At 43.4% G+C, this 24714-nt stretch overlaps 1 protein-coding gene across 5 annotated transcripts; it reads left to right on the top strand.

Moving 5' to 3' along the window:
- Positions 1 to 391: 391 nt before the first annotated feature.
- spg11 (SPG11 vesicle trafficking associated, spatacsin) lies at positions 392 to 23929 on the top strand. Of its 5 annotated transcripts, none has more exons than XM_067492893.1 (41): positions 392 to 795; positions 1110 to 1297; positions 1413 to 1640; positions 1807 to 2005; positions 2649 to 2786; positions 3366 to 3745; positions 4250 to 4395; positions 4681 to 4810; positions 4976 to 5131; positions 5236 to 5408; positions 5492 to 5668; positions 6124 to 6195; positions 6487 to 6614; positions 6803 to 6981; positions 7090 to 7285; positions 7372 to 7575; positions 7673 to 7779; positions 7945 to 8090; positions 8788 to 8952; positions 9057 to 9123; positions 9435 to 9597; positions 9727 to 9935; positions 10212 to 10320; positions 10492 to 10651; positions 10817 to 11095; positions 11497 to 11697; positions 11917 to 12024; positions 13191 to 13356; positions 13478 to 13692; positions 13770 to 14514; positions 14959 to 15104; positions 15685 to 15889; positions 16672 to 16809; positions 17388 to 17521; positions 17628 to 17747; positions 18294 to 18483; positions 18564 to 18640; positions 18725 to 18880; positions 19297 to 19448; positions 19568 to 19761; positions 23181 to 23929. In XM_067492893.1, exons 1-40 carry the CDS (start codon positions 581 to 583, stop codon positions 19740 to 19742), a joined length of 7242 nt encoding a protein of 2413 aa, XP_067348994.1. In that variant the 5' UTR covers positions 392 to 580; the 3' UTR covers positions 19743 to 19761; positions 23181 to 23929. The 5 variants fall into 5 exon arrangements, with proteins under 5 accessions (XP_067348994.1, XP_067348993.1, XP_067348995.1 ...); XM_067492892.1 differs by having other exon boundaries at positions 19568 to 19783; XM_067492894.1 differs by lacking the exon at positions 23181 to 23929 and having other exon boundaries at positions 16675 to 16809; positions 19568 to 19858.
- Positions 23930 to 24714: the final 785 nt, after the last annotated feature.

The raw sequence follows: 24714 nt of genomic DNA, 5'->3' as shown, positions 1-24714 counted from the left end.
AAATGAAATAAAGAAACTCTTGGATAAACTGGACTGGAGCGGTAAGTACATTTACAACTACACTTTATAAATACAATTCTGGGATGTTGGTACTTCAATTTTAAGTTACTTTTACTTATATTCTGCAAACATATTTGACTGTGTCAGCTAAAAGTAACTCTGTAGACGCAGAGTACTACAATCTACAAGCTAATAAATTATCGTTAACAAAGCAGCTTTCAGTACATTTCACAACTTGTTTTCCTAAGATCTATACAAGATCTATACAGATAATTTAACGTTTAGTTAAGTGTTCTATTTTTCTTATTTGATTGAATGCTTACATTTGTAAACCAACATCGTCATTTGATTAAGTTGACTTTGAGCGTTTTCTATCGTTCAGATTCGGTCAGCTGACAGGAGACACGAGCACGTGATTCCTGCTGCTGTTTACATGACAGGAGGAAAAACGAAACATTTCCTAAACTGTCGCCTTTCCCGGCGCATAGATGCGTTTATTTATATATTTCTCACAAAATGTCTCTGTAGGTAAAACCTGAACGCTCTGTCTGATTAATAAGTGTCTGTTTACTGTGTGAAGATGTTGGAGGCGAATCAGCGGTGGGAGAATAACTCCATCGAGGTGGCTGTGATCCCCGAGAACCAACACTGTGGAGCCGTAGATGAAATTAAGAAAGCGGATCTCGCTCCTGGAGGCTCCCTGCTCGGATGCCTGGATGTCCAGGGGCAGCTGGTAGTGTGGGACCCGGCGGACAGAGAGGTTCCACCGGCTAAAGTGGACGGCTGCTACAGGGAGTGAGTCCTCCACCCTTCCTCTTTATACTGTCCACTTTAAAGTCCAGTATATGCTAACAAATGGTCAAAAAACAAAGTATTTTGAACTTGAACTCAGTGCTGTTGATAACATGGATGTACAAATGCAGAATTGTTCCATTTGCGCCTCAATAAGAAGGTTTTCAGCACAAATCTACCTATTTCTGTATTTTAAAATTTGTTGTCCAATTTCCCTATGAAAACCTACTTGACAATAAACGTATTTCCGGTTGTAATCAATAAATCATTGCACCAATAGACCAAAGAAAGAGATCAAAGTATTTTTGTAATTGTAGCTTTTGCTGGGAGGAGGTGATCGTCCCCAGTCGAGGTGTCAACAGCTTCCGACTGCTGACTGTGGGATCTCAGTGGGACCTGAAGCTTCTGGATGTGGAAGCAGAACGATCAGCCTCTATCTCTCTGCTCCATGTCTCTGACTGTCCTGTAGACCGGCTGCTGCAGACTGTCAGAAAGCAGGACCGCAGTGAGTAGCAGAAATAATTCATAACGACAGACTTGGACTACGGACCAGCCAGAGTCAGAGGACAATGAGAGAGGTTTAATTCAATTTTGCTTGTTCTTTTGTTTTGTTTTTTCAGGTCTGAGTGAGCTGCAGTCGCTGCATCTGTTGTCGTTTGCTGCTGGCCGCTGCTGCTTGCTGCTGAACAATGATCAGCTGCTCCAGCTGCAGTGGCAGAAAATGGAGGAGGAGCTGCAGACGTTCTCCTGCTGCAGCATCCAACTGACTGAGAATGACAGACACACTGCTGTCCATCACTGTGTCTGCAAGGACACTCTGTTCATCCTCAGCTCCACTGGACTCATCTGTATCCTCCACTCAACTTGGCTGCAGACATATTACTACAATTATAATAATGCCATTTATAATAACAACAAAGTGGACAAACCTATCTGATGAGATATTTAAACTCCACTAAACGTAGCTAAGAACTAAAATAAAAGAAACAAATATTTTCTTTAACCCTTTCCCAGCTCTGTTTAACATCACTGATGGCAGTCTGCTTGCAACCATCAACCCCCTTCCCTACCTGAGCTCCGACCAGGCAAAGGAGCACTTCGTCTCTTCCTCGTCTGCCTTCTGCCTTCTGCAGGTGTCAGCTGATCTCAGTACAGTTGTAGCCGTCACTCGGTGTCAAACAGCCGTCGCCATCAACCTCAACCATTACTTTAGGTACGGAAGCAAGAAAATGTGCAGTATAATCCTCAGTTTGTGGGACTGAGGACGTTATCATCAATTTTCATCCTTCACATGTGACAAAATTAATGTAGCTTACAGCACCAACTCCTGAATTAAAAATCCCTGCCCAACAAGACGAGACATTATTCTATACAAAATTAGATGAAACAAGACAAAAACAAGATGAGACAAAATGCATCTTAACAGGGAAGACTTTACTTGTTGTTTCTTCTCGTCTAAAAAACATTATGAGGAAGAAAATAGTAATAATTCAGTCAGTGTCCCCATTTGTGGGTAAACTCAGGGTCGTTCTACAGTAACGGAAACATTTTCAATATATGAAATAAACAGGAATTCCAACAGCTTCTTCAAATATTTTGCATCCTTAAGCATTTCTCACTTTTATTATCAAATGCTGTAGGCAGTCCCATGGCAATGAAAAGCTCAGTGGACACACGTCCCACTGCTGCTGTGTCTGCTCTTCCAATTAATGTCTTACGTGTGAAGTGAAGGATGATTTACCATCTCACATCAGTTCGAAACTATTAAACTGTTATGAGCAGTACCAGACAGACATTTTAGCCTGTACCCTTAGATAAAACAAAACTCATTTTAGAGTTATATTTCTGTCCTCCAGGACATTTCCAGACCACCTGCTGTGTGCTGTCCCTCCCACTCGACCGCCTCTCCACCCACAGCACCCCAGTGACCAAGACAGCCTGGCGAGCTCCAGCTGTAGCGCGGCCGTCCTCAGATCAGCCTTCAGTACTGATCGGTAAAGTGTTTCTCCCCACATGGACAATGCTTCTATAGACCCACAGTGACACTACTCCAGCTATGTTAAGGTTTTTTTAACTGAGAATAATACAATCCCTCTCCAGCATGGCTCGGTCTATCTCGGCTTTTCAAGAAATAAAAGAAATACCATACTGTTGACATAAATATAAAAGATGCACTTTACAATAAAACCATGTTGTAATATACTGAAATTTTCATTTTTAAAGTAAGTATAGCAGTCAAATAGTAGTAGAGTTATAAGGACAGTATTTTACTCTGAACTCTAGCGGAACAAAAGAACAAAAATGGAAATATTCAGGTAAAGTACAAATACCTCAAACTTGTCCTTAAGTACCGTACTTGTGTAAATGTAGTTAGACGTTCCATCTCCTGGTACGTGTTAGCAAAATGAGATTTGCTAAGAAGTAATACTGAAACAGCTGGGGCTGATGGGAAGACGTGGTTAAATAGGCAAGAGGATTTTTAGTTTTATCTGGTTGTTTTCATTTTCACAGTTCACCTTTATCATCACCTTTACCCTTTAATCCTGACCTCTGATCTCTGATTTTACCTGTAGCTCCTGGGAAGCTCGTCTGACCTCCATGTACATCAGAGCCCAACAGGCTCCAACTCCCTCTGTCTCCTCCCAGCCTGCTGGAACATCCTGGTTCTCCTCCCTTCCCCATCTGAAGTCCCACAGGGCTCCATCCTTGAGCAATAGCAAAGTGCCTCACGGTGGTGTGACGGTCGCGTTCTCTGTCCCTGAGTCGTCATCTCCATCTCTACTCACTGTCTCTGAATTCTCTGCCCTACTGACCTTTGTCTCCCCAAGCAACAGACAGACCACAGTGGCATTATGGGATTTGGAGTCTGGGAGTGTGAGCTACCACCAGGTGGAGGGAGAAGCAGCTCTGGTTCAGCGCTGTGGAGAGAGACAGCACAGACTGCTGCTAAAGAGTAAGTCAGACTCAGTGGACGATTCACTAACAGAGTTCTCACCTTTACAGGTGAAACTGAAAGTGAATCTATCTGAAAACTGGTTGAACTCCCTTATTGTGTGTGCACATGTTTGGCTGCATGGGATCAGGGAGTCAATCTAATGAATTTTACTTTCTCTTCCATCTGAACGGTTTGCTTTTATCTTGATGGGTGATGGATCATCAGAATGCTCAATTGGCTGTCGCAGCACTGTAACATGACAGTCAAGTTTTGAGTGGAATGTTCTGAAAAAAAATTGGCTAAACTAAAGTCTGACTAATATGGTTGATCTTGTATGTAAGAAAATGTAATTGTCTGTCTGATACACAAACAAAAGGTTTCGCTCATTCTTCTCACACCACATAAAATTATAATAAAAAAAATTGCGGCAGATTGAGATTATATTTTTAAACTGACACCCCAAGGATGTCTCGATATTTCTGTGAACTTCACACTGAACTGAATCTTTTTGTCTGTCTCCAGAAACCGGTGTGTTTCAGGTCTTGTTCTCAGTTTCCCAGCAGGACCTGCTCAGTAGACTGATGTTGTTTGGCAGCGCAGCAACAGTAGATGCAGTCTGTCACCTGAACAACTGGGGGCGCTGCTCCATCCCCATCCATGCCCTAAAGGTAAGAGGAAGATCTCACCTTCACTGACATCCAGGCAGGAAATTAAGGATGTCCTGTTGTCCCGCAGACAATATCAGTTACCACCTGGGTCACAGATCTGGGAGAATAGAGAAAATTGCCTTGAGATATATATTTTTTATTAATCATTATATAGAATGTTTTTATTTTTGTTAGGTCGAAATTAAATGAGCGCATCTATTGTTAGAAGTCTTTCCTTCTTGACATCTGTCTAATCTGTCTACAGGTACAAATAAATGAGCCTGAAACAGTATTTTGTTTTTGCAGGCTGGTCTAAAGAACCGTCAGCTGGACACCGTTGATTTCTACCTGAAGAGCAAAGAAAACCTCCTAAACCCCTTGACAGCATTCAGTGCTGCCAATCAGCCTGCAGCCTCCACACTGAGCCTGACAGACAGTATGTGAAGTTTAGAAAAATCCCAACAATCTACAAACAGCTACAGACAAACTGCATCTCAGAAACCAAATCTACAAATAATCGCTTCAATCATTGTGGCTTCTTACATGCTGTAAAGCTATACATGGTGTGTTTGTGTGTGTGTGTGTGTGTGTGTGTCTCTAGGTGTCCAGGACCTCTGTCCCGCATTGGACCTGCTGTGCTCTGCTGTCAGAGACTCAAGCAGTGACGCTCAGAGCCGACAGTTCTCAGAACAGCTGCTTAACATCACAATCAACTTTGTAAACACGCAGATCCGCTCTGTGCTGTCCAACACACACCGTAAGGCCACACACACACGCACACAGTATCATCATAGGCCAACACACAAGTTCACACAAGTTCTGTTGACTCTGAGAGTTGAAGCTGGTAGATTGTGTCTGCAGATGAAGACCCCAGTGTTCGGAGCTGTGTGGAAGTTCTGGACCAGTATGTCATTGAGCTGAGGAGCTACATGAAGAAGTTTCCCTGGCCTGCAGGGGGCGACACCTCCAGCACCAACTCTGCTCCTGTTGCTCAGGAGACACAGGGGGACGAGTGGGAGCAGCTGCAGACAGAGGTCTGTCTTTATGTCAAATCAGGAAAATGTGGATTTTTCTCAAAGTTCCCATCGTGTTTAATTGTGTATGTGTCCATCTGCAGGAAGTGGTCCTTCAGTCCATCCTGACCAATCAGATTCCCAGAGCTCAGGCCATCCTGCGGAGACGGAGCTGTCCAGAGCAGCACCTGTCTGCTCTCAGGATGGAGGGTCTGCGGCAGGTCTTCTCCTGCCTGCAGCGCCGGGACCTGCAGACCGCCAACACACTCCTCACTAACATGGTCAGAACGTCTCACTGAGTGAGACACACACTTATTTTCCCCTTCATGTTACATGAACAGTGCATGTTTAAAAGCTTTGTCATAGCAGTGTATGGACATCCCAACACACTGTCAGATGCTTCAGACCTCATTAAATAAATTGTCTTTTTTGGAAGCATTTACTTGGTGTGCAGACAATATCTGTCTTTTTCTGTTAGAAAACATAGAAACTTAAGTGTGATAATGTGCTGCAGGTCGGTGCTACGCTTCCTAAAAAAATCAGCCTAGAAATCACACAAAATGAGAATTTGGCTGAGAATTAATAAGCTTTGAAGTTGTCTTTAGTGTCAAAGTCTCTCAGATATGTTCGTCTGTAAAACATGGGTCCACTTTAAACAAGAGCTGCTAATTTGTCATTCAGCAAACAAACGGCGGCAGCTAAATATGTTTTGCCACTTTTGTTTGTGTGTTTTCAGGGTTTCAATGTGAAGCAGCAGCTCCACAGTATTTGCCGTTATACCAACAACAAGGACCTGAGGGAGTTTGTGGTGAGTCTGTGATTTTATATGCAGGAATATTATATTATACTTTACCACAAAGTAAATTTAGCTCAGATCGACATATTTTCTTCACTGCATGATTCCAAGAACTTGTTGCACAAAGATGTCAACACACTGTCCATTAGTCGAATTTTCCTGATGAAGATCTGTGTGTGTATGTGCGTGTTGTGCTAATACCGTGTTTTGAGTCTTAAACTCAAGACCAGCAGGTTGTTGATAAGAATTCCCCTGCATTTGCTTGACGAGTCTGTGTTGCCATTTAATTGGTCGCTCGGGCAGGTGGAGGAACTCTCGAGGCGCAGTTGTTTTCCAGAGGATGAGATGAAGAGTGTGGCCTTCATACGAGAGATGGAGAGGCTGGGATCACTGCCTGCATCCCGCTGCTCAGCCAATACAACATCTCCGAGGTAAAAACCATGTGATGTTATAAATACTCTGACGGCTCATCCACTCTGTATCACATCGTTTGCTTATTTCCCCTTATTTCTTTAACTCTTCTTCATCTTATCTTTTAGATGGATTGCAGGGTTAGAAATTAAGTGTCTGTCCTGACCTAGAAAACAGTTTTCTGTCCTGTTTTTCACCTTCTGTCCAGGGTGGCTCAGATGGTTTGTAGGGGGGCAGGAGGTGGTCAGGAGGTCCTACAGGAGCTGTCAAGACAGCTGAAGACTGAGGAGCAGAAGGAGCTCTGGGGGAACCTCAGATTGGACTGGGTGCGGAACTGGGACCAGAGCTGCCAGAACACCATCCTCCTGTCAAGACTCCAGCACACAGGTAGAAAGCTGCATCACCAGACAACTGTCAAACAGCACAACAAAACCTGGTCCCTAAATTTGGGTCTCACACACAGTTGTCCTGCTTTTCTTGTTTTTGGTCGGTTAGAGTTGACGTCCTGTGACGCAGCTGATTTATGGCGTTACCTGACTGCCCTGCATGACCAGAGCCGGGTGGTCAGCTGGATTCAGAACGGACAGACCACAGACACCTCCCAGTGGTTGGAGTTGTCCCCAGAGCTAGTTAATGACAACACAGTCTGCAGCAGCTACATGAAGGAGGACATCCTGGACCTGCTGGCCAGGTACATCACCGCTATGTGGTTAGGGTTAGTGCAGGTGAGAGAAAAGTTTTTAATGGCTTCTTTGGGCCTCGGGTTTTTTCCTGTAGGAGGGGCGTGTTCATCCCAGAGGAGCTGGCAGATTTGGAGCAGCTGTTGTGGAGGCTGGCGCAAGGTGAAGGGGTGATGGCGTCGTCCCCTCCCATTCCTCAGTACCGCTCCCCGCTTGGCCTCGACATACATAGTCTCTTCATCACCTTCTGCCTGGATCACAACCTACAGTACCTGCTCTACACCTACCTGGAGCACTACAGGTGTGTGTTGACAAGATGCCATGTACTTGTATTAACAGAACTCCAGTTCTGTTAATAGTTTTCAGGTGCTCACTTGCCCTTTGTCTCTTCTTCATAGACTGACACCCAGGAACTGTCCCCTCCTGACCAATCAGAGCCTGTCTGAGAGCCAGCCCTGGTTTGACATGCTGGTGAAGATCCAGGAGATCACCAGAGATCTGTCAGGTACCGTCTGTGTTTTCTTTATACAAAGTACAGCGCATTAGATAATGAACATGACTTCTGTCTTTTGTGAGACAAAAATACCAAACAGTTGTCTGGTTCTTACTTCCCAGATATGCAGATTTTCTGTGTTCAGTTTTTTCTGTTTGTGTCCGTCTGCTGCTCCAGACCCAGGTCTGATCTTCCAGGCCAGTCTCACCAGTGCTCAAGTGCTCTTACCAGGCAGCCAGGCATCTCTCAGCAGTCTGCTGTTGGAGGGACACAGTCTGCTGGCGTTGGCTGCCATCATGTTTGCCCCCGGAGGAATTGACCAGGTGAACATAACCTCTGATCCCACCCGGTCTCCTGGAAAACAAGTTTTACAGTACTGTACCAATTTTAGTTATATTTCATTCTTGAGGCTTTGATTTGAAAGTAAAGATGCTTTCAGAATGTGGAGCAGTGGTGGTTAAATCAAGGTCAGCAATAAGACATAAACCAAGTATGAAGATAACACAGCAGAATTTATTGCACACGAATTTTTACAGAATTTGTAAAATAAAATCGTGGTTAAGATGCGTACTTTTAAAAAGTACGCAAAGTAATAAAATTAAAGAAGGAAATGACCAAGACCCACTAGTTGTGTTTACATGCTGCATATTTACCTGGTCTCAGGTGTAGCAGTGTACAGACAGGTCACAAATGAATATACCAGAAAGAGACTTGTCGAGTGGCTTCATGTGTAAAAGTTACTGTATGTTAATCATATGTTGATGTTGTTTAGTCAGAGTGAACAATCGGGATAAAAAAAAACTGAGCAGATTTTTTTTTTTTTTTTTAAATCCATGCACAAATCTGGTCTCAGTGCTTATAAAAGTTTGCAGACCTGTTTGATTTTATTTACAAGCACTTGCGGAGAAATGCGGAGAAATCTGCACAAATGACGACGTAATGACCCGTTTCCCAGTCTGTATTTGTTTTGTTGTGCTTGTTTTAGTGTGACACAGTGTTCTGTGTGCTTCCTGTGTGCAGGTGATGGTTCAGAGTGAAAGGTCAGGCCGTTCAGAGAGAACAGTCGACCCTCAGCTCCTTAAGATGGCGCTTGCCCCCCACCCCAAACTGAAGGCCGCCCTATTTTCTGCCGGTTCTCGAGGAACCGGCTCATCCTCCGACATCTCTGTCTACCACCTGCTGCAGGTACTCTCACATCTGTTCTCATTAACCCTTCAGCAGCCGATGAGGAAACTACAGGTAAATGTGAAACATATGAAATAATTGTACTGAGTTGATATGTTTTCCAGTCACTTCATCCTTTGGACCCATCCCGGCTGTTTGGCTGGCAAGCGGCAAACACACTCAACTCCACCGGTGAGATCCAAACACCAGCCAGCAGGCTGCTGCAGACCAAACAAAACCAGTCTGATGCTAAATCTTCTTTTATCTGAGTTCTGACTCTACATTCTGCTCTAATTCCAGGGATCAGTTGCTTTTTGCCAACTAGTTCTGTTTAAGTAGCAGCAATAGCAGCTGAGTAAAGCAGTGTATTGCAGTAATACTAGAACTAGTTGTAGTAGCAGCTGCCGAATAGAGCATTTTACTGTAGTAGTAGTAGTAGTAGTAGTAGTAGTAGTAGTAGTAGTAGTAGTAGTACCTAAGTGTAGTGTTTGTGTTTCTCACAGAAATGTCAGAGCTGCCTCACTTTTCCAGTCCTCACCTGGTCAACAGGTTTGCTCTGGTAGAGAACCTGGACTTCCTGTACTACCTCCATCATGGCCGGCCGTCTTTTGCCTACGCCACCTTCCTCGTGCAGCAGCTAAGTGGCTGCAGTGACGTCAACATACTGTGAGTACGAGTACAGACTAAGGCTGGTTAGCTTACTGACGGAGCAGGAAAGAAGACAGAGCATCATTAATTTTAGTGTGTGTGTGTGTGTGTGTGTGTGTGTGTGTGTGTGTGTGTGTGTCTAACCAGGCTTCAGCAGGCCAGTCAGCAGGCGTATAGGTTGGCCCTGCAGTGTTTTAACGTGCCGTCCGTGGCGTCGGCCGCCGTTTGTTTCTGCCAGCTGCTGGGAGTCAACAGCCTCAAACTGAGAGTCGACATCAAAGCCTTGAACATCATACTGCAGCACTGGAACCAACACAACACACACAACACTCCAACGCAGCATCTACACACTCTGGGTAAACACAACACACTCTCTGCTGGCACTGATCTAGAGGCCTGAGAAGTCAGGGCCCTAGGTCAGTGCCTTGGTAAGAAGAAGCTGTTCATATTCTGTCCGTCTGTCACAGTTCAGTAAAAACACCACATAACACATAACAATCAGAGATGAAACAAAAGTTAATCCGTCCCCCTGACAGCGGTGGGTTAGGGTTAGGGGGCAGGGTGGGCTTTTTCCGGCCTGTGTCCAGAGGCTTGTCTCCTCAAAGTCTGTTCATGCTGCTGTGTTGTTTCAGTGTCTAAAGGTGTCAAGCTGGCAGATGCAGAGCCTGAAGCAGCAGAGGAGCTGATCGGCTACCTGGAGGCTGCAGTGACGAGCAGTCTGGAGCAAAAAGGCGTCAGCAGGTAAACTTCATCTCCACAGTACTGACTCCATCAAGTGTTGTGCTCTAATCAATTTCCATCAAATAGTCTGTAAATGTATATTTCACATACATTATTCCCCAACTGTGTGTGTGTGTGTGTGTGTGTGTGTGTGTGTGTGTGTGTGTGTGTGTGTGTGTGTGTGTGTGTCAGATCGTCATACGAGGCGGCTCAGGAGTGGGCATTACCTGTTCAGTTCTGTCAGCTCCACAGTCTGAAGCTCAGTTCTGTTTACCCCGCCCACTGCGCCGATGATGGACAGCTCATCCACTTCCTGTTGTTTGTCCAGCTGCACAACTTCCCACCCCAGCAGGTAAACACACTCTTCCCAGGTGTCTTCCCACCAAAACTTAAGTACAGAGCTTGATTCCATGTAATTCAGATCTTGTTCTGAATTACATGGAATCATTACACTTCATAGTGTTTTTGCTGTGTTGTGTCAGCTGCTTCCTCTGACCATATATGGCTCGTCCTCCAGGTGAGATCCCTGGCAGCTCAGTTTGGCCCGGCCCTGCAGGCCCACTTGAGCCTAGCGTTTCAGGACCTGCAGGTGTACACTCAGAGGGGGAGCTGTGGCCCTGACGTGCACACACACACGCTGAGCAAAGAGGAGGCCCCTGGGAGGCAGGAGCAGCCCAGTGAGCTGTTCCATGCCCTCCTGCAGAGCCAGGAAGAGGTGTCCCCCTGCAGGTACCTCCTGCAGGAGGCGCTGGTGCAGCGCTGCCCAACGTTAGCCGTACTGGCCGCCTGTCAACAGGTAAAATACACCTCAGTGTGTCAGTGTGCCTGTCTGTGTTGTCTTTACTGCATTCACTCTGATCTAAGTATCTGGTCTTTAGAATCTGAAGTGCTAGTTTGCCGTGGAAATTACCACAAAGAGTGAAGGTTTCTTATTTACGCACCATTGGTGTAGAAGTACTCACATTATTGTTATACCCAAGTATCACAGTGTACAAACACCCTGCTTCTAGTCAAAATGTTATCCATCAAAATGTTTTTCAAGAATGTTGCAGCTGGTAACGATATGCATATTCAAGTAAGGCAGAAGTACCTCAAAGTTTTAAGTACAGCACTTTAGAAACTATGTACTTTTACTTGAGTATGTTTTAATGTAGAGATTATTTATATGTTTCATGTTAAACTGTGTTTGATTGACAGGGGGTGGAGCTGCTGCCCTGCCTGTGTGTGTGGGTTCTGACATCCGTCGACCGCGTCACCGCCGAGGAGGCCACCGCTCACCTGGTCGAAGCCCCCCAGCACCACGAGTGGACCCTGCACGACCTGTCCATCATCTGGAAGATGCTGCTGGGGAGGGGCCACGTCAGGCCCCTCCTGCGAGGCTTTGAGCTCTTTCAGAGGGTAAAAACATGAGAGCTGTGATGGTGGAGAGTTTGTCTCTGTTGACTGAATTATGATCGGAGTAGTAGATCTGAATCCAAAATATTTTTCATTTTTTTCTCTTCAACCTTCAAGGACTGAATTGGCCTGAATTTGGACACTGAATTTCAGATTATTCTTAGTTAAAGTAAACATTGTAATGACCATCTAGTATTGAAGATGTCTTTGTGTCTCTCTCAGGACTGTCCTCTGGTGCTGGTGTTGAGGATGTTTGAGTTGTGTTGTGACTACAGGAACTTCTCTGAGGCCAAAGTAAAGCTGCTGGACTTCCAGAGGACCCTCATCACTGTAAGTGTCAGACAGCAGTGAGCAGTGGCTTTAAACCTGCGTCAGATACTGTTGGTGATCCGCTCTGGTGAACATTTACATTTACAGTGGGCATGTTTCTGGGTTCTTCAAACAGCAAAGGGCTGAGGTATGTTTTCTGGTAACAAAGCGTGTTATTTTTGTGAATGTCGGGGCCTTTGAGTAGCTCAAATGTTCTACTGCACCATGTGACACCAGCTGTCAGTTAAGCCAAGTTTTGCTAACATAGAAATGAATGATGGTCACAAGTCTCTATGTAACTTTTTCATAACTTTTCAAATTTGAATGTGAAGGGGCTGTTAAGACAGTCATCTTTCTCAACTGTCTGAAGCAGGACCGTGTCCTTGGATGCATGAATTGTAATGTTCCCGGTTCCTTACGTTGCTCTTACTTTGTCACAGTCGGTGCCCTGAGATATTTGAAGCTGTTTGGCTTCGCTGTTTTACTGTTGCACTCGAATCCACTGACCATTCTTAGTGGATCCATTAGTTCCTAAGGTGCATCTCTGTTTTCTGTTTGGTTTATTTTTTATCCAGAGTAGCAATCTTTGGTTTGAGTTGTCCTGTTAAACTGAGTAGTTGTGGGTAAGTTGGTTATAAACTGCTACTGAGTTATTACAGCGGAATATGAAAAGTTCACGCTGTGCTACACCACCCACCACTAGCTGTACATATCTATGAGTAGTTAAGGGATGCAGAGCAATTTACACTTGCATCAGACAGGATTTTATAACTCTGGAAAGTTGCCAATTGAAATAATTCCATCAGAAATGTGTATTTGCACATATTTCACTGCATTGCAGGATGGTGTTGCATTCTGTTGCAGCAAACGTCAAACCACTGATGAATATCAAACTCTTTGGAAAGTCTCTGCCTTATATGAATGGGTTTGTTCACTTGGGCCGAGGAGAAAACACACACTACACACACACACATCCAGTCTGTCTCAGGGCCAGAAAGAGACATACACAGACAGACAAACAGCTTTTCACACTCACATTCTCTTTAATTAATCTAACATGGATGTCATGCACTGACATCAGTGAGTTTGCTGCAGAGCAGCAGATTCACTGGTGCCTCTTTTTTGCCTCTTTTTTGAATGATGAAAATGTTGAGCCCTGTGTCCCGACATCATTTTCACTGTTACAGCTGAGAAACAGCAGCCCAGCTCCTTCCAGTGAACTCCCTCTGCAGTGGGTGGAGAGCCAGGCCTCTGTGCTGCTCCTCACTATCCTGCAGCGCTGCTCCTCTCAGTACGACCTCCACCGGCTGCTGCATCTGCTGGCCGACGTCGACAAGCTCCTCAAATCCAACGGTAAGATTTGAGAGTGTTTCACGTCTAAAAATTCTCACAAACCTGTCAGACGCAGCTCAGGGGATAACGGGGATTAATAAATGGTGCCATCACAGGTTGTATCTGCTCTGTGTGTGTGTAGGTCCAGACTTTAAGAAGCTGAGCCAGCTCAGTAAGATCCTGCAGGGGTCAGAGGTCAGCCTGTCTCCTAGGCTGCTGCAGTCCAACTCTCCGTCCGTCCAGCAGGAGGAGTTTCAGGCTGCAGTGGACAGTCTGCAGGTCAGGGGGCTCTACAGCCAGGCCAGAGAGGTCTGTGTGCTGGCAGGTCTGCCTGTCCACCGACTGCTGCTCAGCCAGGTCTGCTCCACTACAAACTGCACATTGAGAATTTACATTTAAGCCTTAATGGTGACAGCCTTTTGTTTTGCATGCAGGTACTTCAGGAAGTAAACTCCCAGAAGGCCAAGCAACAGTGGAGAAGGTTAGAGACCCGAGTCAGTTTCTGGAGAAAATGTCACGAACAGCTGAAGACTGAGGGCACTGATCCAGAATCCGCCTCCCAGTTCTTTCTGTCACAGGCTGAAACTGAGCCTGCAGACTCCTCTGTGGCTGGAGAGGTTCAGACAGACCTGCTGGACGTCCAGGAGCGTTGCCTGCTGCTCGGACTCACCGCACACTGGGTGTCCCTGCTCAGCCCAACTCCCCTGAGCCAACTGGAAAGCCTGGAAAAGAAGATGTGGATCAGCCGGGTACAACGTCACATCCTAACCGTTGCCATGGAGAAGGAGAGTGTTTTCAACCTACCTCCACCCGCTGTCACACCTGAAATGAACACGTATGAAGTGCTGATGAAGGAGTTCTCCTTCTCTAACATATCAGGTCTGAACACAGAAAGGTGCCTGAGTCTGGAGGGGCTTCCTGGTTCCCCTGGGGAGCAGGAGGATCTGAATGTCATCTCAGAGTTAAACCCAGAGGAGAGGAGTGTCCTGGCTGCGCTGGTCGGTCAGTTATTAGATGATGGGAGTGTGCACGAAGCCAGTCGCGTCTGTCGGTATTTCTCCCTGTATCACGCCGACATGTGGGTGGTGCTGCGCTGCCAAGGTTTGGCATCAGGGGAACTAAACCCTGAACCACAAGAGGAGGCATCAGAAGCTCTGCAGAGGAACAGCATCACCACTTGTAAGCTCTTTTCTCACCTGCAGTTTATACATGTGTTTCATTACTTATGCAGCTATTTGGACAACACACATTAATCAGCATTTGTAGAGACTTAATTCTGCTGTTGCCTTGTGAGGAGGTCTGACACCTCTGAGAGTGAAGTGATGGTTAAAAAATACAGACAAGAAACACTGACGTGCCATAAAGACGGTGAAACAACAGAATAACGTGTTGTTAGTACAGTAATAAAGGAGCAAATACAAAAAACGCAGTTGCATGTTTACAGAGGAGAGAAGTTACATGACTTAAAGAAGTAATGGGACCAAAAATCGAGCCTAGAGGAACAACGCTAACAACCGCTAACAACCACTAACAACCCGAAATTTCAGGTTTAGAGCAGGAAACGACTTTAAATTTGATGCACACATTTTTTCCCATGTCCTCCTGTTTCTCCACCTCCTCCAGCTCCGTCTCTGAGCAGTCTGTCGTCGTTCGTAATGCTCCCCCCTCCTGATGATGAAGTCGCTGTCCAGCTCCAGAGACTAGTGGATCAGTGTCGCCATGGCAACAACTACTGCAAACAAGTGCTCGGCCTGTACCAGCTCTCTAAGGTACTGTGTGCAAAATATAAAATCATTTAATCAATCGATTAAACCTTTATCTATATAGCACCTTTTGAACAGATTGCTTTATGGATAATAGATTATTATAATATAACAAGATGATTATTTATAATCATTATTGTTTCTTTTTTATAGATAAGTTGAGAATAAGGCACATGGAACAAGGGCAATAAGACATAATAATAATATAAGACTATTGGACACTCAAACTAATGCAGATAAAAATAAATACATATAAATGTATTTATTTAATTAATGAAAAATGATAACACAAACAGTTTCATTTATATAAAAATATTGATAAAAACAGAATTATACAAATTACAAGAAAATAAAAGAAAGTAAGAGATAAAATAAATGATATGTAAATAAATGCAATAAATGATTAGCACACTTGAGATATTTGAGAAGGTGGGTTGTTAAAAACATCATGACTTTCTGTTATTTGAAAACCTCAGACTGTTCCAAAGTCTTTACTGGATATTTTCACATTGACTTCAATCCTTAAAATTGTACATTTACAGCAGCGTTGGACACGACCCTGTCTCTGTGTCTCTGTCCTTTCCAGGAGCTGCGCTGCTCCTACAGTGAGATCTCCAGGGAGGAACCTCACTCCGTGCTGGAGAAGCTGCTGCTGTCGGACCAGCCGGAGCGTTTCAAGAAGGCTCAGGCCTTCATCAAAGCTCAGGGTCTCTCAGCAGACACCGTGGCTGAGCTGGTCTCCTCTGCGGTGGTCCAGGCTCACCTGGCCTCCACCCAGCAGCTGCAGCCTGGTGAGAACCGAGCTGGGTTGAATTCTAAAAAATGACCTCTTCCACAGCAAAATTTCAAAAGAGCAGAAACTTGTTCTTCACTTGTGGTGGTTTGGTTGAATGTAAAAAAGGTCAGGAGTCGATATTTTGGAAGATATTTCACATCACACACACTCACATCAGAAGGTTTCTAATCTTTTCTACTTCAAAACCCTTTTTTCTCTCCATAACATTTCTGTCCTTCAGTCATGATTTAAAGACCACTGCCAGAGAAATAAAGACCTTTGTAATTTCTTTCCCTGGACCCTTCCACTAACTAATTAAACTAAAATCACACGAAAGGACATACAAGTTTTATTTGTAGTCCTTGAGGAGAGACGAATGAAATTACAAGGTACATTCAATCCCAATAACACAGCATTGTTTTATTCAATACAAACTTAAAGCTATACAATAAAAACTAATCTTAATGCAGATTAGAAAATGATGCACAATTTTTAAAAACAATACTGCACAGACTGTTTCAATGAGCCATAATTGACAACATTGCCGTACATGAATACCGACCCCGACGAGGACATAGACAGCTATTTAACTGTGGTGACACTTGTTAAGTATCCTGGAATATTCTTCTAGTCCTTTGCTGGCTCAACACAAAAGGAAAATCTGTCAAAAAGTCACTTTATCTCCTGAGGATGAGTAGACTTAGGACTAGTGTGGGACATGTTTTTGCAGATTGGAGGACTGTTGCTTCCATTAAGTGTGTGTGTGTGTGTGTGTGTGCGTGTGTGTGCACAACCCAGCAGAGAGGCAGGTATTGAGGCAGTCCGAGGGACGAGACTCGCTGGTCCAGCTGATCAAACTGTGTGAAGACCCGAACCTGGTAGGAGTCAAACTGATGGAAAACCTCAGCACTGTTCCACTAAGAGACCTCAACTGCAGTACGTCACACACACACACACACCCACTTGCACTTTATTAACACAGAAATTGTGGGAAATATTTTACATATTGTTGAAACAGAAGTAAGTGAAGTGAAAACCTGTTAAATTTGATTTCCTGGAAATATCTTTTTGCAGTATTTGTTTCCCATATTACAGAAATCGTTCTTCTTTTCGTTGAGGTCCGTTGTGTCGTCTCTTCCCTGCAAACACATTCCACAGTTTTGCTCAGCTGATCTGCTTTGACTGAAGCACTTTAAAATATTATTGTTAAAATATGCATCAACTGAACTGTGTCTGCCGGGCTTCAGCTGCCATAGTTACAAATGAGAAATGATGAGATATTAAAGCCTTGTGAGATAATGTTTTCCCTACATCACTCACAGATCTACTGTTTTAGCATTTAGTTTGACACCTGTTACATTAGTGTTCAGTATTTATGATCAGCATGTTACAAAGGAAACAGCACAACCTACACGTTATGATGTGAATGAGAAGCTATGGAAGGAACATAACATTAGTGTGTGTTCTAATTGTTGTTGTGTCAGGTTAAATAAGAATTACCTCCTGTCCTGTAGTCGTAGAGCTGTTGATCGTGGCCCACGACTGTTTCAGTCTCACCTGTAACATGGAGGGGATCGTCCGGGCGCTGCAAGCTGCTCGTCACCTCAGTCACACCTACCTGGCCCCAGGAGAGCAGTACAGCCTGTTGGTGAGACCTGTTTGTGGACATGTTGGCTTGACAGACAAAGTGGCTTCATGTGGGTTTGTCACTAAATAGTGTGTGTGTGTGTGTGTGTGTGTGTGTGCGCATACAGGTGCGTCTGCTGACAGGTATTGGCAGATATGATGAGATGACATATGTCTTCGATCTGCTGCATCAGAACCATCGTTTTGAGATGCTGCTGAGAAAGAAGGTGGACTCGGACAGAAGACAGGTTCAGAACACACACACACACACACACACACACACACACACACACACACACACGTCTCATGGTCATGCCCTGTTATCAGAATAAGAAATTATTCTAAACTATGGTATTAATAGTTTTACATAAGTAAATGAGAAATTAAAGCGACATTTACATATTGCAGTGTGAACAAAAGTATTACTGCAGTATTGAGCCACGTTTCCACACTAAAAGCCTCTGTGATGATCTTTGATGTGAAACACTTTCACTGAGTTGTTCTGTTGTAGTTTGCTTTGGGGTTTTAACTAAACAGAAACTTCAATCATTCATTGATTGAAATTGTAGCATTTATTATTTTAACTAACTAAGACAAAACTGTGACTGTACTGTTATAAAGACTCTACCATGAGTCATTTTACTATATTCATTCGATGTACCAACTTTAAATCGTTCACAAAGTTTCAGGTTCATGATGAAAAAGCAGCTGTGGTGTTGTTTAGGCTCCCAGTTCATTCTTCTGAAACACACGTGGCCTCTACTGTTTCACTTTTAACACCACTGAATGTTAAGGTGACACATGTCCTGCTGCAGAGCTCCAGCCTGAAGACGGCTCTGTTGGATTACATAAAGCGCTGCCTCCCTGCAGACAGCGAGAAGCACAACATGGTGGCGCTGTGTTTCAGCATGAGGAGGGAGATCGGAGAAAACCACGAGATGGCTGCCAGGACTCAGCTGAAGATGATTGAGTCTCGGGCCTGGGGTGAGTCTGAGAAACGCTCACCGCTTAGCAACAAGCATTTTGCGTGGTTTGATGTCCCACTGTTACTCTGGTCTTCACAGTGGTCACTCCTGATCTGAAGATGTCGTTGGTCAAAGTGCTGGGTCTGCTGAAGGACGCGGCCGAGAGTTTCTCCAAGGTGCCCGAAATTTTTTACATGCTGCTCTGATGCATTTATCTCCCTGACAGGAGAGTAACTGTGTGTGTGTGTGTGTGTTTCCAGGACTCGTGTGTGCGTCAGGCGAGTCGCTGTGTCCGTACGGCCAAGTTGGTTGCTCTTCAGCTGCACTTCCTGAACCAGGGATCAGATCTGCGCGTCATCAACCTGCAGCCTGCAGAGCTGCTGAGAACTGTCACAGAGCTGCCGCGATGCTACCAGGTGCGTACACCCTACGCTGAGCTGGACGCTTCATTTCCTGCAGCCACAGGCCTGTTACAGACTACACCTCCTTTACGAGATCCCGGCCTGCTTTCTCACAACCACTATGAGCTGATAAACCAGCAGTTTCATCTGCTCTTTCTCCCCAAGTCATCACTGAATAATTCATGCTTCATATGAAATGACATGTTACAACAACTGAGTCAACAGAAAATTCATTTATAACCCAGATGTAAAGATTTATTTTCTTCATTTAAGTCTGACATGTTCTCACACTGTGTGAATGCAACATAGAAATTAAACCTGGAACAGTGAGAGTGAACAGCCACAGCATGGACATGATCCACAGCGTGAGACACAGACACACACACACACACACACACAGTGAATAACCGATAGTGTTTCTTGTGTCTCAGGTGTTTGTGGTGTCAGAGGCGTATGGCTACACCCCAGACTGGGCAGAGGTCTTGTACCAGAAGGTCGTCCTAAAAGGAGACTTCATTTATCTGGAGGAGTTCAAATGCAACCGGCCACTGACCTCCGGCCTGTTTGAGGACATTTTTAAGAAGTAAGACAAAAAAGAAACACCATTATTGGCTGTGACACAAGTTAATTACCTCAAACTCACCTGAATGTTTGATCTCATCTCACCTGTGTGTGTGTGTGTGTGTGTGTGTGTTGTTTCAGGCTGGACGTGGCTCCCAACACTGTCACTGCCAACGTGAAACGCCTCCTGACACACTGTGATGACATGTACAGCCGCTACAGGCTGGCCTATCAGCAGAACCTGCACGACGTCACCAAATCCATGCTGCAGGACGCCAACACGTCCAGCTACCTGAAGGACAGACTCAGCAGCTGATCGCTTAAAGTGATCACAGGTTACTGGATCCATAAGTTCTGGTGATGAACACAAATTGTAGAAACCTTTTTTTTTAACTAATTGTAGAGATAAATAAATGAAGAACTCTTTTCTAACAGATCGTATCTTTGCTGTCGTGTCATATGATGAGCAACGGAAACTGAAAAGCGTCCAATTAATCAACAAGCACAAAACATTATAATAAAATTGTGAAGTTTTACATTTTCTAAACTGTTGTGTTCCGATACCTGAGATTTCAGCTTCTGCATCTGTCAGACACTGCAGACACAACCACAGCTCATGCTGAAACTTCATCCAGGATTTATAGATCTACAGCTGCTCATATGGTGAACACACAAGCATGGAAGGAAAATCCAACCGATTAGAATTACAGCTCAAGCTACGGCTGCAACTAACGGTCATGTTTTGGTCGATTATTTGTTCAGTTAATCTGTAAATTATTTTCCCATTTTTATTTTTTTAATAGAACAATTTAATTTTGTTCAAAATTTAAATTGGAATTCATCAATCATGTAAATTTCAATATTTTATTCAATCATCAAACTGTTTTACAGACTAGCTCCATTCAAGGTCAAGGAGTGTGGTTCGATCTGCATATAGCAATTCAACAGCAAAATAAGTCAAACAGTTAGAAGAGCAACATGTTGTTCTTCTCTCCTTCAAACCCTCCCACACTTTTTCCAGTTTGGTTTCATCACTAAACTAAACTCAGTCATCTTACTTCCTACAGTTCAACTTGAATTTATGGAAATGCGATTCACGATACATCGTTTCCGTAAATTGTCTTATTTTACGGAAATAGTATTTAACCGCGTGTATAAGTGTGTGCAGACAATTTATATTGATGCATCTTCCCACATCAACACTCTTTATGTGATTTGTTGTGCAGTTGAATTGTGACGAATAAAATGATCCTACATTTTTTAAACATCATTAAATGTTAAGTGCTACATAAAGCACATAACACACTTAATGCCACATAAACACAGGTTGAAGTAAAACTTACTTGTGCACAGGAAGTGAAGCAGCCCTGAAACCCAAAAGGACAAATGGACAGAAGAGTCAAAGAGACAGCTGTAGACTTTAAATGTGTAAACTATTCTAATATTAAAATCCTATTGAGATCTAGCAGAAATTCATAATTGAACTGTGAAGAACTGATTGAGCATCATTTTTACAAACACTATATAAAGACTCTTATTACTTGTTTGATATGACTTTGTTTTTGATGTTAGTATAGTTTTTAATGTCTGGTTAAAGGCGTCATTCAGTATCAGTTTGACTTTATTTATTCACATTCATGTTAGCAGACTTTATACATCACTTCATAGTCACAATTATTTCTTAATCTTTAGTCTATTCAGCTCATTTAGGATACAGCTGACATTGTGCTGTGCTTTAAGAGAAATGACCCACTTCCACCTTTAACCTGTGTCTGTACCTACGTCTGCAGAGCTGGAAGGTGACGAATCAAGAGCCGAACAAATGGCTACAGCAGCGAGACTAGAATCTGATGTAATGAAACAGTCCTTTGGTATTTTGTTGTCCCCCACATTAAGTACATCAGTGAGGACTGACTACATGACCACATCTGTCTGCACTACAGTTCAACAGCAGCACGAACAGCCTCCAAAACTGAATCAACTCCTCTGAGTGTGAACACAAACTGAACTTTATCGCCTTCATGAAGGAGGATTTACTGCAGGACTGTTGGATTAGACTGACTTAGTTTGAGCCCGAGTAACTTGGGCTGCAGCTGAGCAGACTTTGCTTTGTAGATATGTTCATCATATCTACAACAGCAAAGTCCCCACATAGACTCAGTCTCCTTAATCAAATGGGAACTGGGTGAAGTTTAAGTAGAATGAACTCAGTCCCTATCACTGATCCCATTTTGTCCGTCTCCTGCTGACAGCTAAAGCTGCTACAGGGTCCTGCCTGGTTTGGGACTGTGCCTGTCTCAGTGTCCCACACTTTTTCCAGTTTGGTTTCATCACTAAACTAAACTCAGTCATCTTACTTCCTACAGTTCAACTTGAATTTATGGAAATGCGATTCACGATACATCGTTTCCGTAAATTGTCTTATTTTACGGAAATAGTATTTAACCGCGTGTATAAGTGTGTGCAGACAATTTATATTGATGCATCTTCCCACATCAACACTCTTTATGTGATTTGTTGTGCAGTTGAATTGTGACGAATAAAATGATCCTACATTTTTTAAACATCATTAAATGTTAAGTGCTACATAAAGCACATAACACACTTAATGCCACATAAACACAGGTTGAAGTAAAACTTACTTGTGCACAGGAAGTGAAGCAGCCCTGAAACCCAAAAGGACAAATGGACAGAAGAGTCAAAGAGACAGCTGTAGACTTTAAATGTGTAAACTATTCTAATATTAAAATCCTATTGAGATCTAGCAGAAATTCATAATTGAACTGTGAAGAACTGATTGAGCATCATTTTTACAAACACTATATAAAGACTCTTATTACTTGTTTGATATGACTTTGTTTTTGATGTTAGTATAGTTTTTAATGTCTGGTTAAAGGCGTCATTCAGTATCAGTTTGACTTTATTTATTCACATTCATGTTAGCAGACTTTATACATCACTTCATAGTCACAATTATTTCTTAATCTTTAGTCTATTCAGCTCATTTAGGATACAGCTGACATTGTGCTGTGCTTTAAGAGAAATGACCCACTTCCACCTTTAACCTGTGTCTGTACCTACGTCTGCAGAGCTGGAAGGTGACGAATCAAGAGCCGAACAAATGGCTACAGCAGCGAGACTAGAATCTGATGTAATGAAACAGTCCTTTGGTATTTTGTTGTCCCCCACATTAAGTACATCAGTGAGGACTGACTACATGACCACATCTGTCTGCACTACAGTTCAACAGCAGCACGAACAGCCTCCAAAACTGAATCAACTCCTCTGAGTGTGAACACAAACTGAACTTTATCGCCTTCATGAAGGAGGATTTACTGCAGGACTGTTGGATTAGACTGACTTAGTTTGAGCCCGAGTAACTTGGGCTGCAGCTGAGCAGACTTTGCTTTGTAGATATGTTCATCATATCTACAACAGCAAAGTCCCCACATAGACTCAGTCTCCTTAATCAAATGGGAACTGGGTGAAGTTTAAGTAGAATGAACTCAGTCCCTATCACTGATCCCATTTTGTCCGTCTCCTGCTGACAGCTAAAGCTGCTACAGGGTCCTGCCTGGTTTGGGACTGTGCCTGTCTCAGTGTCCAACAGAACCTGTGGCACATTAGGTTGAAAATGTAGAGCATTAAGTGCTGCACATCCAGCTTTAGCCAGATGTAAACTAACGAGCCACCGCGTGTTGTATTGTTGTCCTTTTGTACTTCTGTGTTTCACGGAGTCATGTCTTCATCACAGTGTGTGCGGATCGGAGGAGAGAAAAGTTGGGGGCGTGGTCGTCTACATCAACATCAGGTGGTCTTCCTGTTAGAAAATCCTGTACAAAGGATCCAAACCAACAGCTTGGTCAGTCTCCAGGCTTTGGGACGTCAGACTCTGTGTTGTTCTCAGGCCAAACACACTGGTTCCATGTAAAGTCACAAGCACAAAGTGATTTCAGGAAGCAAGCTGCTCAACAAACAGCAGCCATGGAAGTTGTTTCAGCAGCCGTGTCCTGAGTTTTACAGACTGCTGTGAGTGGAAGCTCTATGTAACAGAATCTATGAGTAGTGGGAGTAATTGCTCTTATTTTTTTTCTATTTTTATTTTACTTTACTGTTTGACATTTATTGTGGACGGCAAAGTAAGAATTTCATTGTGCAGTGAAACATGATTTCTGTCTGTGCATATCTGTCCCTCCACTAGATGGTAATCCAGGCTCACAGTTTTCCTGCTGCTTCGTTCACAGTGAAAGTCACGATGTAACACTGTTCTGAAGATGTTTGAATTTCTCTCTGTGACTTCAGCGTTTTTTTTACTTTGTTAGCTTGTTAAATTTCCTTCAGCCATTAACATGATTTTGTGGAGATGTAAATTGCTGAAACTCTGCTTTTCTGTTTGGTTTCTGGCTCATTACTGCTGCAGGCAGAGGCTGGTAAAAAGCAGCAGAGTGTGCAGAGCAGAGGATGCTGAGAAGCTTCCTGAAATAAAACCTGCGTGGCTGCGGACACCGTGCAATATTATTGCAATATTATTAGATAAACACGGAACCATGTATTATTCTCATTAAGGGTATAAACTGTTGGGCAGCAGCTCTAAATGTCCAGGTTTCCCGTCTCCCTCTTTCAGTCCCTGTTTATCAGCACTAACGTCTCTAATAGAGAAAGTCATTAAGAAAATCACATCACATCATTCACCTTTCATTAGCCAATTAATCAGGAGTTTAGATCACACTCAGCTGAGCAGAAGAAAGCTTCCGAATGGGGGATTCAGAAATTAAAGAATCCATCGGACAGAGATGATGCTAAAACACATTAGTCCTTAATGATTATTTAACACTGTGAGAATGAAGGACAGATGACTGAAAGTTGAATTTAGAGGAAAGAAAGTAAATAATACATGACAGTATGAAACTAGACTGAATGTTATAAAGAAACAAGTCAAAAATTATGGGATAAAAGACAAAGCTACAAGGAAATAAGTCAAAATGAAAAAAAAATGTTTTTAATTACGTAAAAATTTGGTTAAAAGATGAAACCACAAAATGAAGCCAACAGTTCAAATTAAGAGGGAACAAAGTCACAGTTACAGGACAGAAAGACACAACAATCTATGTTTTGTCTCTATAAGACAAAAACGGACCAATTATGAGTTAACATATAGTTATTTAAAATGTTCTTCTGCTTGTGCTTCTGTAATGTGTTTTCTGACATCAGAAGAAACATTTGTTGCACGTTCCTTTGGTTCTGTATGTTTTTTTTAAAAATATAAACCTTTTGTCAGAGCTGAAGAT

Source organism: Channa argus, chromosome 23 (assembly GCF_033026475.1).
Source record: "Channa argus isolate prfri chromosome 23, Channa argus male v1.0, whole genome shotgun sequence".
Classification (NCBI taxonomy): domain Eukaryota; kingdom Metazoa; phylum Chordata; class Actinopteri; order Anabantiformes; family Channidae; genus Channa; species Channa argus.
The sequence above is the reverse complement of the archived record's forward strand: the minus strand, read 5'-3'. Positions and strand labels throughout refer to the sequence as shown.

Excerpts from the sequence above, each read along its gene's own strand:
- spg11 (XM_067492893.1), top strand. The coding sequence starts at position 581 with ATGTTGGAGGCGAATCAGCGGTGGGAGAATAACTCCATCGAGGTGGCT. Across the intron at positions 12,025-13,190 it reads TCCAGAGGACCCTCATCACT|CTGAGAAACAGCAGCCCAGC; the intron begins GTAAGTGTCAGA and ends TCACTGTTACAG. Across the intron at positions 18,881-19,296 it reads AGCTGCCGCGATGCTACCAG|GTGTTTGTGGTGTCAGAGGC; the intron begins GTGCGTACACCC and ends CTTGTGTCTCAG.